This window comes from Peromyscus eremicus, chromosome 9 (assembly GCF_949786415.1).
Source record: "Peromyscus eremicus chromosome 9, PerEre_H2_v1, whole genome shotgun sequence".
NCBI lineage: Eukaryota > Metazoa > Chordata > Mammalia > Rodentia > Cricetidae > Peromyscus > Peromyscus eremicus.
Genome location: NC_081425.1, coordinates 51,973,501 through 51,986,344, shown reverse-complemented (window position 1 = coordinate 51,986,344; position 12,844 = coordinate 51,973,501). Strand labels below are relative to the sequence as shown.

Sequence of the window (12,844 nt, the reverse complement as noted above, 5' to 3'; positions counted from 1 at the left end):
CTCAGTAGTGGAGAGGAAACATGGAGAGAAACAAAATGAACTTGCTGTGTTGAAAAAAGGTACCACCACATGGCAGAGCGTAGATAAGAAATATGGGTTAATTTAAAATGTAAGAGCTAGTTAGTAACAAGCCTGAGATATTGGCCAAGCATTTGTAATTAATAAATCTCTGTGTGGTTATTTGGGAATTGACTGGCAGGCCAGAAAAGTCCACCTACAAACCATAGCCCAGGATGTAAGACTATACACAAAACCTGTGGGCATCTCTGGGCAATTGTTTTGGGTCTCTGGGACTCAAGTTATGGAGCCTAGATTCAGCAACAAAACCTATGTGGCCACCTCAGTCACTGAAATGTCCTGCTGCCTCTGCTCTCCTCTAGGGTTCCTTTCCTGGCTGGCTTTCATGTCCCAGCCTCTAGTTTTAGTCTGAAAGTTACCCATGGAACAAGTGAGTAGAGCTTATCAAATGATGGCATGTCTGACCACAGGGTAAGGATTCATTGCCTATAATTATGACTCTGTTCTCATTTTGATAATAAAAAGGTGATCACGAGAATGGAATGTGCTGTTGGCAGTAGAAGGAAGCTCTCATCCTATGGGAACCTGTGTGTTAGAATGTTTGCAGACTTGCTCTATGCCAACCACAATGCAAGGGGCATACACTGGCTCACTCGGTCCTCACAATCTCCCCCACCATCCGCACTTACAAGATGGAGGCATGAGGCTCAAGGTCGAATGCCCAGTGGCAGTTGGCTGACTTGGACCTCAACTCTGGGTCCAATCTGGACCTCCTCTCACTACCTCACTGATGACGAAGACCACAGGTCAGTGATGGCTATGCTAGTGAACTGAATTCTACCCCGTAAAGGCACACACGCCTAGTGTACTTAACCAGAGAGCAGAGTTCCCGCAGCACCTGAGCACTCAGTCCAGGGGAAGGAATTTCTTCCCTTCCCTCTCTGGAGGGCACCTCTCAGCCACAATCTGGTGGAAACCTGGGTCCACCTATGTTATTGGATTTTCTTTCACGTTTTAAAGTGGAAGGCCACGTGACCGAGCTCCTCTTAACAGCTTCCATCCCCAGTGTCCTGGACACACACACACACACACACACACACACACCACTCATGGTCTCTGGTTCTATGAGGGTCTGATTCCTGATGCACAATAGGAGCGGAAACCCTCTGAGCCCCTGGAGAACCAGTGGAGAAATAGACCTTTCCTCGTCGGTTCCACATTGTGCCAGCTTCGGCCACAAGGGGACACTAGTCCCTGCCCTGCTTGCCCACAGCTCACCCGTTGGAAGTCACTGCTGTGCCAGGCCTGGAGGCAGGTCTTTGCTGGGGCCCTGGATGCCTTGGGTCTGCAGAAGAGGCACGTGAGGACACCCCTGGAGGTGAAAGAAGACAGACAGGGACTATTTAAGGCTGTGGTACTCACCTCCATCCTAACACCTGGGTTACACCTCACAGGGACAGAGATGGGCTCCTGGCTAGTACATGGGCTTTGTACAAAGAGCTTTATGATACAAACTCTTCAAAACAGTTTGGGGCAGGTAGTATACCCATTCCACAGATACAAACAGAGAGGCCCAGGGAAGTCTGGCCAGCAGATGGCAGAAACAAGGGCTTTCTGGGCAGTGAAGGAAGTCTTAGTCACCTCCTACCAGGGGATTTAGTGTTCCCGGAAGTGGCCTTTAAAATCTTCTTGTGTGGAACCACACTACCTGGGAAGCCCTCAAGCCCAGGCCACAAGTCACCAGACCCAGACCCAGACCAGTGAACCCATATCTCTCACCTTTGGGTAGGTCTTCCAAGGTCCAGTCCAGTTGCAGGTCTGGAGAATGGAAAGGACTGGGTCACCAATGGGACACAGAGTGAGGACAGGGCGCTCCAGGAGCCTGCCTAGCTGCTCCCAGCCTCCCTTCTGCCTGGAGCAGAGGGTGAGGGCTGAGTCAGGGCCTGAAGAATGTCCCGAGGGAGGGAAGGAATTAGGAGGGCAGCCTTTGGGAGGGCTTGAAATGCCTGCTTCTGGCAGACTTTGGGCCTGGGAGAGCCAAATGGGCGGTACCCACACCCTCCTGATTTATTCCCACACACACCCTCTCCTGACCTCTGGAGGCTCGTCCTGGCCATGCCAGCTTGTGGAAGCTGTGCTTCCTCCCCATGTCCCTTCCCCACCTGCTCCTCCTTCTTACTTACTTCTCCGCCCAGAACCACACCTCCCAGTGTTCAGGACTTTCAGGGGGTTGGGGTGAGGGAGGCTTCTGGTAAGCGGTTCTAAAACCCAAATACCTTTCTCAGGAGCCTGCCTTCACCTCCCTCTGCTGCTGGGTGTCTGAGTTTCCTCACAGCGACCATCACCACATCTGCAGTCCTCACTCCTCCTTCCCAGCAGGCATGCTGCTACCACCGCTACCTCAACCACTCGGACCAAGGGCTCAGGACCTCCACGGCACCCAGTCTTACGGTCCGCTCCAAAGTCATCTAACATTTATCACAGCTCTTCCTCCTGAAACGCCTTTCCTCACATGACTGCACGGAGACTGTTGGTCTCTCCTTCTCCGTCTCTGGAAGCACCTCCAGGCCCTAGGCTGCTTCCCTCTCATCTCTGAGGCCTTGCAGAACCCACGCCTGGGGAGCTCAGTCCTAAGGCTGTTTCTCCATCTCCTTCTGTGATCTTGGCTAGTCTTAAGGCTTTTCAAACACAGTCAGCCTTGTTTCCACAGCGTCTACACCCATGGATTCAATCAGGCCCACTTTGAAAATATAACCACATCTGTGCTGCACATGCACAAGGACTTATTTCTTGTCATTGTCCCCTAAACAACGCAGTATAGTGTATGTGTAGCCACTGATGCGGCATTTACTTTGTATCACATATAAGTAATCTGGAAGTATTTTAAGGTCAATGAGAGGTTATATGCAGATGGATGCAAATATGAATACTTATACCTACATTTTATTGTTTTTTATTTACTTTATATTATATTTGTATGTATGTTTGTGAACCACCTGTGTGTCTGGTTCCCCATGGGGACCAAAAGAGGGTACCAGATCCCCCCGAAGTGGAGTTACAGAGTTGTGAGCTGCCATGTAAGTTCTAGGAATTGAACCCGGGTCTTTTAGGAGACCAGCCACTTAACCGATGAACTACCTCTCCAGCCCCTTCAGAGTTTTTGTTTGTTTTTCTTAGAAACATTTGCGTGTGTATGTGTAGACACATGCATGCCATGGCATGTATGTGAGGGTCAGAGGGTCAGAGTCGGTTCTCTCCTTCCGCTTTGTGGGTCTCAAGGACTGTCAGGCGTGGATGCCTTTACCCACTGCGTCATCTTGTCAGCCCATTTTCAGTTTTTCTTTGAGATAAGACCTCATAGCATAGCCTAGGTTGGCCTAGACCTCATGACAGTCTTTCTGCCTCAGCTTCCTGAGTGAGCCACCATAGAGTCCTATAGCCATAGCTTTGGATATGACACTTTATACAAAGGGTTTGTTCTTGCAGCGTTCTCAACATCTGGAGGGGGTCGGGGAACCAATCGCCTTTGGATACTAAAGAATAAGGATGGTGTGGTCTAGTCCCACAATTTTAGCTTATAGCTAAGCCAATACTACAAATTAGAATGGCCTCGAGAACTGGAACTCACCATCTCTTTCAAGAGTCCCGGGCATTTCCATGTGCAGCTCAGACCTTGCCCTTGAACTAGCCTCGGACATTCCTCTGCCTACTCCACTTAGGTGTGACATGCCTCGAAAACAAAAAGCCTCTATTTTTTGTTTCTTGAGACAAGGACTCATTGTGTAGTTCTGGCTGTCCTGGAATTCCCTGTATAGACCAGGCTGTCTTCGAACTCACAGAGATCCTCCTGCCTCTGTCTCCTGAGTGCTGGGACTAAAGCCATGTGCCACCACACCAAGCTTCAGATGCCTCTTAAACCTGCTCCCTCTGCAGTCTTTCCTTTTTCTTAACACACACACACACACACACACACACACACACACACACACACACACACGGCAGCACCAAAGGCTGGCACACTCCTGTGACTCCTGAAGCAGGAAGACTGAGAGCTTTAGGCAAGCCTCAGCAACATGGCGAGCCCAAGGCCAGCCCTGGAATACACAAGACGCTGCCTGAAAAGTAAAAAGGAAGCCAGACAGCGGCTTCATCCCGCAATGTGCTCAGATTTACATTCACTCCTGAGGCTGTCCTTTCAAGTCCTGTCCAATCATCCGCAAATTCTAAGACTCCGCCTGGAATTCCCTGGATTCCCCACCCCATCCTACTGCCCACTGCCCTGGTCTGGGTCCCTGCTAGGTGTAGACTGGACCATAGCGGTTTCCATGATGGCCTTTTTCCTCCCAGTCTTGCCGGTCATGGGAACTGGTCCCCTGGTTCCCACCCTCTCTTCTGTGGCCCGCAGTGTGCACTGGAATGGAGATCCTTCCGGCCCCCATTGTCAGAACAGTCACTCTGCTGCTCAGAACTGCCCAGGGGTTCCAGGTTTCTTGTCTGGTAAAAGCCAAAGTCCTCCTAGGGATACTCCAAGCCTCACAAGACCTGATCCTGTCGCTTCTAATGGTGTCTCCTACATGAGTTCCCTCTCCAGTCCAGGAATGGGCCAGATGTGCTTTTCCCTCTGGGTCTTTGGAGCATCCTCTGCTGCCACATTCCTCTCTACCCTTTCTGGGCTTAGCTCAAGGGCCTCTTCCCTGCCTGTTCTGGGTGAGGTCTCAGCCTAGCTGCACTGGCTGCTCCCCAGCCTTCTTTCTTTTTATTCTAGCCCTTTCCACTGTCTGCTTATTGTGCATCTTCCTAGAACAGTGTTCGGTAAGTCCTGAGAGACAGGCAAGGATTGATCCAGTGCACAGAGAGCCTGTGGAGAGCTCATATGCAGCTCAGGGCTGGCTGCATTCAGCCTTTCAGAAGACACCAGTGTTTCACGTGGAGGAAGGACCACGGTGAGTGGCATTGCAGCCTAACCAGACACTCAGAGGGACCTCAGGAAGCCCCCAGAGGACATCAGGAAATTTTAGCTAGTCACTGTCCACCCAAGGATGCTCTGGAGGCCACTGTTGGCCTCAGGCATTGGTGAAACAGAAACTCCCTCCCTCTCCCTCTTCTCCCCTGCCTCCATTTCTTTTTTAGATTTTTGAGACAGAGTCTCACTTTGTAGCCTAAGCTGGCCTCAAATCTGTGATCCCCTGCCTTTGCCTCTTGAGTGCTGGGGTTATAGGCAGCAACTTACTTAGGGGGTGTATGTGTGGATATTTTCAGGACTACTCACCTTAGAGCTTGGAGGGAGAAGCATCTCATAATTCAGAAGAATCTCATAAGCAAAGAAACCCTCCTTTCTATTCCTCCCACAAATTCCATATCGTTGGAAGTCCATTGGATTCTGGGAGGGTGTCTAACCTGGCATTTTCCGGTGAATTTGCTGGAACATTCTCCGATACCAGTCTCTGGGGCTGTCAACACTCTGAGATGAGAAAATCAAAGTCAGGCCTCCGTGCTCACCCACCGTTCTCAGGCCTCCCTGGTCACCATCCTTCCCAAGGACAAGCCCTGAGAACTTTCCTAATGAGACCTTTCTCTGGGCACCTCGAAATCCATATAGATGGCCGGGGTCTGGGGAATGTCTCTGGTGGTGGTGGTGGTGTGCGTGTGCATGTGCCTCTGTGTGTGTGTGTGTGTGTGTGTGTGTGTGTGTGTGTGTGTGTGTGTGCGTGTGGATGTGGAAGAGGCTGAGGTCTATTGCTCTCCACCATATTTTTTTTATATTTCTTTCATTTATTACTGGGGGTGGGATCTGCACATGCCACACCCACATGTGGAGACCAGAGGACAATTTATAGGAATAGATTCTCTCCTGCTATTATCTGGGTTGAGGAATCAACTGTAGATTGTCAGGAATGATGACAAGTACCTTTATCCACTTTTTCCATTTCACCAGCTCTCTACCTAATTTATTTTTAATAAACTTTCCCCCCCCCCTCTGGAGCTGAGGACTGAACCCAGGGCCCTAGCGCTCTACCACTGAGCTAAATCCCCAACCCCCTAATTTATTTTTTCATTTATTTTTTTAAAGTTTGTTGTTTTTTTTTTTAATGTGTGAGTGTTTTATTTGCCTTGTCAGAGGACAGAAGGGAGTGTTGGACTCCCTGTAACCGGAGTTATGGCCAGCCGTGAACTTTACCATGTGGGTGCTGGGAATCAAACCCTGGTCCTCTGCAAGAACAAATGTTCTTAACCCCTGAGCCATCTCTTCAGCCCTTTATTTTTATTTTATTTTATTTTTGAGACAATGCTTCACTAGGCAGCCTTTGGCTGGCCTAGAACTCACTGTAGACCAGGCTGGCCTTGAGCTCACAGAGATCCTCCTGCCTCTGCCTCCTGAGGGCTGGGATTAAAGGTGTGCACCACTGCTGTGGGATGTTCTGTATAGCAAATGTGTTGCTCTGATTGGTTGGTAAATAAATCACTGATTGGCCAGTGGCCAGGCAGGAAGTATAGGTGGGACAAGGAGGAGAAAAAAGCTGGGAAGTGGAAGGCTGAGTCAGAGAGATACTGCCAGCCGCCACGATGACAAGCCGCATGTGAAGATCCTGGTAAGCCACGAGCCATGTGGCAAGGTATAGATTTATGGAAATGTTCTTAAGCTGTAAGAACAGTTAGCAAGAAGCCTGCCACGGCCATACAGTTTGTAACCAATATAAGTCTCTGTGTTTACTTGGTTGAGTCTGAGCGGCTGTGGGACTTGCGGGTGTCAGAGATTTGTCCTGACTGTGGGCCAGGCAGGAAAACTCTAGCTACACACCACTCCTTACATTTTGAGGCAGGGTCTCTCGCTGAACTTGGAGTTCATTGTTTCTGCTAGCCTGGCTAGCCAGGAAGCCACTGGGCTCTGCTGGTCGCCCCCACCCCCAGCTTTGGGACTGTAGACATATATCTCAGCACCTAGTTTTAACAGAGTTGTGTGGTAAGCGTTTTACCCACAGAGCTCTCTCCAGCTCCTTCTGTGGCAACTTCATGTGGCATGTGGTATATGGAAGAACTCTCTTCAGTGTATAGGATGATGACCCTCCATTGTGAGAGGCATAATGATTTACGTTTTTATTCTTTTTTTTTTTTTTTTTTTTTTTTTGGTTTTTCGAGACAGGGTTTCTCTGTGTAGCTTTGCGCCTTTCCTGGGACTCACTTGGTAGCCCAGGCTGGCCTCGAACTCACAGAGATCCGCCTGGCTCTGCCTCCCGAGTGCTGGGATTAAAGGCGTGCGCCACCACCGCCCGGCACGTTTTTATTCTTTGTGCTTTTACGAATCTGTGTGCGCGTGCACAGTGCACGCCCATGCGTACATGTTTGTGTGGGTGTAGGTGTGAGATTGTATGTGTATGAATCCACACGCATGTGGAGGCCAGAGGTCAACCTCAGGTATTATTCCTCAGGCACTGTCTACTTGTTTATTTTGTTTCTGAGACAAGGTTTCTGTGCAGCCCTGGCTGGAACTCACTCTGTAGACCAGGCTGGCCTTGAACTCAGAGATTTGCCCGCCTCTGCCTCTCCTGTGCTGGGATTAAAGATGTGCACCACTATGACCAGCTTGTCCACTTGGATTTTTGAGACAGTCTCTCTCATTGGCCTGGAACTCACCAAGTATGCTAAAGTGGCTGGCCAGTGAGCCCCAGACATCATCCTGTCTCCCCTTCCCAGTGCTGGGATTATAAGCATGTATTACCATGCCCACCTTTAAAAATTTTTTTTGTAATTTACTTTAAAAATTTTTAATTTTAATTAAAAATTTTAATTGAAAATAAATATTATTATAAGTACTAAAATATTTAAATTTTAAATAATTTAATTTTAATTTTTGTTGTTGTTGTTCCAGGGACTAGAGTTCAGGTCCTCATGCTTGTATGACAAGCACTGTACTGGCTGAGCTATCTCCTCAGCCTTGTTTCTACATTCCCGACGCTTCTACAATGATCCTTTCTACATGAGGAAACAAAAGTAACACTGGAGGGAGGGAGAGAGTGTATTTCCCCTAACCCACCACATCTGGACCTTACAAAGCGTTCCTGAGTATGTGACTGAGGAAATATGGCTGGCCCCAAGATACGAAGGTAATGGAAGGTCAGGCCCCCAGGAGTCCTGGTGGAATACACGATCCTTCCCTGCCTGCCACAGCATGAGGAACAATCGCTCAGGACTCACTCACTCAGCCAGTCAGTAGGCAGTTGTTCTGTGGGTGCTACACCAGGCCACTGAGATGCAAAACTAAGAGGCATCCCTGCTAGGTTCAGCCCTTACAGTGGGAGCTTTCCAATGCTGAGATCTGTACCATGTAACACCTGACTCAGACACACAAGGTGTGGGTATCGTCTTCATGCTCACCCCTATTATAGTCATAGACAGAGAACTTAGGAGGGTCTCTGGGCCCCCTGTCTCTGTGACCCCCAGCCCTGGACTCACAGATCGGGGGGCAATGGGCATGCCGCTCTCATCCACGGGCCCGATTCCCTCGTACTTCACCCAGCGCTTGTCCCGTCTCTTGTTGTCCTTGCTCCATGTGGCTGACCAGTTCTGGGCATGCTGGGAGGCAGGTTGCTTCGGGCTCGCAGAGGGCCGGCTCCCAGGGCCTGGCCAGGTCTGATACCATGCTGGGTCTGTGAGAGGTGTGTAGGGACATTAGCTGAAAGGCAGGAGTCCCCACCTGACCTTGGCTGTCTCCTCAGGACATCGATCCCCGTGAGTTCAGTTTCGACCCCATCCCCAGCAGCGCCCCAGGCTTCCACTTGTTTGGTTCTTAAAAATGAATTTTAAAAGGATTTTGTTTGGAGCAATCTGTATCTATCCCCACCCAATTCTGTTTTCCTAGGACTATCCTAAGAGTTTGCAGAAGGAGGGCTGGGAATCATCACTTGCAATAAATGCTGGGGACATCCCACCTAGGGTGTGGCAAGACAATGATTCTGGGCTGCAGGCGGGTTGGTGGGGGAATGGGATTGGACGAACTCAGACTTAAATTCTGACGCCAGCTGTGCCAGCTGCTGGCTGTTTAAGTTTAGGCCCATCAGTCGCCCTCCTGGTGCCTCAGTTTCTACTTGTGTAAAAGGAGAGAGTGACTTCAGCAAGGATGGGGTGACTTCTAGTCCGTGTCACTGTACCCAGCACATACGGACAATGACTTCAGAGAGAGTCCCGAAACTCATTCCCCAGGCATGTATTCTGTGTCCCCAACTCCCCCACCGCCTCCTCCCCAGAACATTTCATTTCTAAGTACTTTCATCTAATGGCATAAATGCTTCAAGGCCAGGATGGTCAAGGGTGTGGATCTCAATGCAACCTCATCTACTCCGAGCATCTCTGAGACTGAAGCCCCACTGGGAAGATGCCCATAATCGACTGGGACCTTGCTTGGATGTGGATGGATTAGATGAAGTGAGGCCTGTGGAATGTCTGTACAGTGTTGCCCTGCTGTAAGTGTCCAATAATCACTTGTTAAATGACCGAGGTCCTTTGCGCAGTGTCCGGCTCAGGGGCACGAATGCCCAATAAAGGATGCCCTCTCTCTCAGGCCTGGATTGTACTGAGGAGTCCCCAGGAGCTCAGAGACCTTAGGGCCCAGATGGCAGGCTCAAAAGCTGCATCCCCCATCCCCATGGCCTTTCGGGTTGCATGAGAGTCCTGAGTGTCTGGGGGGAGGGGGCGGGCACTCCCCGTTCGTTCTTAAGCTAGCACATCTCACCCTCCCATTTGAATCACTGGCCCTGTTACAGTTCCCTTGACCCCTAAGGCCATGGCTCCCTGTACATGTCCTTCCCTTGTCAAGAGGGAGGGAAGGGCTGTGTCAGCCTGTTCTCTCTTCAAGGTTCCTTTCTCAGGATAAGCATGATCACCCAGAGCACCCTAAGCTGAATTCACAGTTCCCTGGGGGACCATCTCATGGCCTTGAAAGATCTATTCCTTTCCATCTGGCACAGGGTATTTGCCCATCCCCTGCACAGTGTTCCTAGAGCAGATCTTCCCATGCAGACCCACCTGGATGCTGGGAACCATCTCTCCTGGGTGGAACATAGCCATTGCACACAGTCCTGGGTGCAGGGTCATGGAACTGGAAATTAAGGGTGTTGGAGCCACCATTCCGGATCACGGGCACCTGTGGAGAGGGGCCAGGAGCGGCAAGCTTAGGGCCCAGAGGTTCCACTGGATTGGGAAGGGATGGCAGCCGGGGCATAGCCACAGTCTGGCCTCCTGGGGAAGCCCTGGAGGCTCTCTGGATCTTTCCTCAGGCTGTCTTCCCTCCTTCCCTTCTCTGTCCCCTGCTCCCTCACCTGGCCTGCTAGTGTCCCCATCAACTGCTGGCCCACCAGGGTACCCTTTTCCTTGCTGTTCACTCACCCTGGTCCCCCGGGAGGACGGGCCTATATGGGCTCGGAGGTGGCTAGGAATGAAATCGTCCAGGCTGGGCCCAGCAGGGAGGCCTTGCATGCTTGGGTCAAGTTTGGAGGACGCAGGATGTGCCAGCTGCTCCTTTGCGTGGACTCTGCAGGGAAGGAGGAAGGAAGAGAAAGCCTTGCTGAGCTGGACTGCCTGGGCCCTCCTGACTCAACCCACGGGTGGGGGAGGAAGGTAGGTTGTGGGAGGGGATTATGGCCAGCTGGGTGGGAGCTCAAGGGCCCAGGAAACAGGCGGCTTTGGGCACCCGCCTGCAGGCTGCCAGTGCGGACTCCCAGAGGCACAATGGACTGCTTGTTAGGCCTGGGGCAGGAGCGCTGGGTGGGAATGGGGGAGGGGAAGCCAGGCAAGGAGGAGGATAGGGAGGCTGGCCAGGAGCAGGCCTGCAGTCTGCTGACCACCCCTCTGGGGCTCTCTGTGCCAGGATAGCCAGCTCCCCTAGAGGGAAGGCACCAGGGAACTAGGGCAGGTGGCAGAGAGGACCCAGGCACACAGGACTTCGTTTCTATTCTTCGGCCACCTTCATGCCCTGGGTAGCATCTGCTTGCCCACAGGCACAAGGGCAGCCAATATCAAGGCCACCTATCTGCTGACCACAGGAAGCAGCCAGCAATGCCCGCATCCCTGGCAGGGCCAAGGAGAGCCTGGGGAGCATGGCCAGGCAGGGCAGCCACTCCTGTTGGGATCCAGGGAATGCGGCCTACCTGCTGGCCTCCTGCCTGTGCAGATCACAGCTCCAGAATTCTCAGGGCCAGTGGCGGGTGGATAGAAAGCCAAGCCACAGATGACAAGCCAGGAGGACCTGCTCCTGGCCCGGGAGTGGTGCTGAGATCCGGAATTTGCTCTCTTGCACACATGCACACGGACAAACCCTCCCGTACCCAGCCTCCCTGACAACCAGTAGGTTGCTCAGCATAAGGGAGCGCAGAGCACCTGGGAGATGGAGGCCAGCAAAGGGGGAACCCGGAGATGGGTACAAGAGGACAAAGAGGTCATGGTTCAAGGGCACACAAGAGCTTGGGTGCCCAGAGAGCTGTGGTACAGAATCTGGGCCTCTTCGTCTTCATGGTTGGACGGGGCCCCAGTGGGATAAACTTACACCACCTTTTGGACTAAGCCAAATCAGGCTTGTATGTGCCTGTGGAGTTTGTGGCGGTTCCAAGCAAGGACACCAGATCCCTGGGAGGTGTCCTGTGCGGGGCAGAATATATTCATCGCTATGAATATGACTTGCAGGGGGGTGGGGAGCAGGGTGGATCATGTGAGCGGCATGGGAGTTAAGATGAAAAGAAGGTCAGCAGGAGTGTGCGCAGCAAGCTGTCATGTGAACAGCACAAGAGTTGTGGGGGACCGTACAAGAGAGGCCTGTGGTTCCTTGTCGTCCATACTCAGTTCCTGCTCAGGCATTGGCGAGGGTACACAAAGGATGCTAGGGGTAGCACCCTCTCTGGTCTGCATTTGCGGGGGTTCCTTCTGACATCTGAGCAGCCTATTGGGGACCCAGCCAAGCCCTGAGTGTGTAGGGAGGGGAGGTTGAGTCTGGAGGAGGCGCAGCCCACCCACCAGCTGGATCCAATTAGAGCTCTTACCAAAAGCCAAACGTGCACACACACCCCGGTTTCGGCTGCTTGGCCTTCCTCCAAGGGAAAGTGAGGCAAGGTGGGATTGAAGACCAAGGAGGCCTGGGCAGACTGGCGGTGGAGCTATCTACCCCTCCCTGCTTGGCTGATGGCTGGAGGCCAAGATGCCTGAACATCAGCAGTTGCACCCATCAGCTGACGGGCCTTCTTCCTTCCCTAATGTTAGCGTCCCACCCAGCGTCCTCTTCAGGGAAGAGGGTTCAAACCCCCATCACCACCTGTTTTCAGGCTTTGTAGACCCTGGGACACCTCAATCTGCTCCTCTCCCACTCAGTTCCATGTAAAGGCACTCCTGAGAATACACAGGGGTAGGATGGGGCCGGAAGATGGTCCTGGTTTTTCTCCCAGTGGGCCTGCCTGGAGACATTAGGCAGAACCTAAGGAAGACAGAGGCCTCCTGGAGAACTGGGATCTATCGAGCAGAGAACAGGTGTGCGGACACCTCTGGTGAGTTCCCAGAATTCAGGCAGCCCCTGCACCCAAGCAGCCCTCTCCAAAGGGCTGGAAGAATGAAGTACTTCTAGGTTTAGTAGACTCCTTCCCACCTCAGAGCGAGGCCCTGATGGTGGGGACTTTGTCCTCTGCTTTTCCAGGTCTTTCCAAACTACAGCTCCCCGCAGACAAGGTCAGGGTTTCCAAGTTCACCTTTCCTGGATTGCGGGTAGTGGAACTTCATACAACCTCGGAGATTGGGACCCCGGGGGCGGGGCCCTATGCCTTCGCTCCTGTCCATCCCAAGCTGTGTCTTG

The 12,844-nt window shown here is 51.9% G+C and overlaps 1 protein-coding gene across 5 annotated transcripts in view; it reads right to left on the bottom strand.

Annotated features, from left to right (window-relative positions):
- Sorbs3 (sorbin and SH3 domain containing 3) overlaps window positions 1–12,844 on the bottom strand; it is a 33,016-nt gene that overhangs the window by 13,030 nt on the left and 7,142 nt on the right. For 4 of the 5 annotated variants that reach the window (XM_059273373.1, XM_059273374.1, XM_059273377.1 and 1 more), the window contains 6 exons: window positions 10,399–10,543; window positions 10,039–10,156; window positions 8,470–8,663; window positions 5,416–5,479; window positions 1,798–1,836; window positions 1,297–1,390 (listed from right to left, as the gene is read on the bottom strand). In XM_059273373.1, coding sequence (XP_059129356.1) covers window positions 1,297–1,390; window positions 1,798–1,836; window positions 5,416–5,479; window positions 8,470–8,663; window positions 10,039–10,156; window positions 10,399–10,543 — 654 coding nt within the window. Of the gene's footprint in view, window positions 1–1,296; window positions 1,391–1,797; window positions 1,837–5,415; window positions 5,480–8,469; window positions 8,664–10,038; window positions 10,157–10,398; window positions 10,544–12,844 lie in introns of those variants that run through there. The other variant, XM_059273378.1, reaches the window with a different exon arrangement.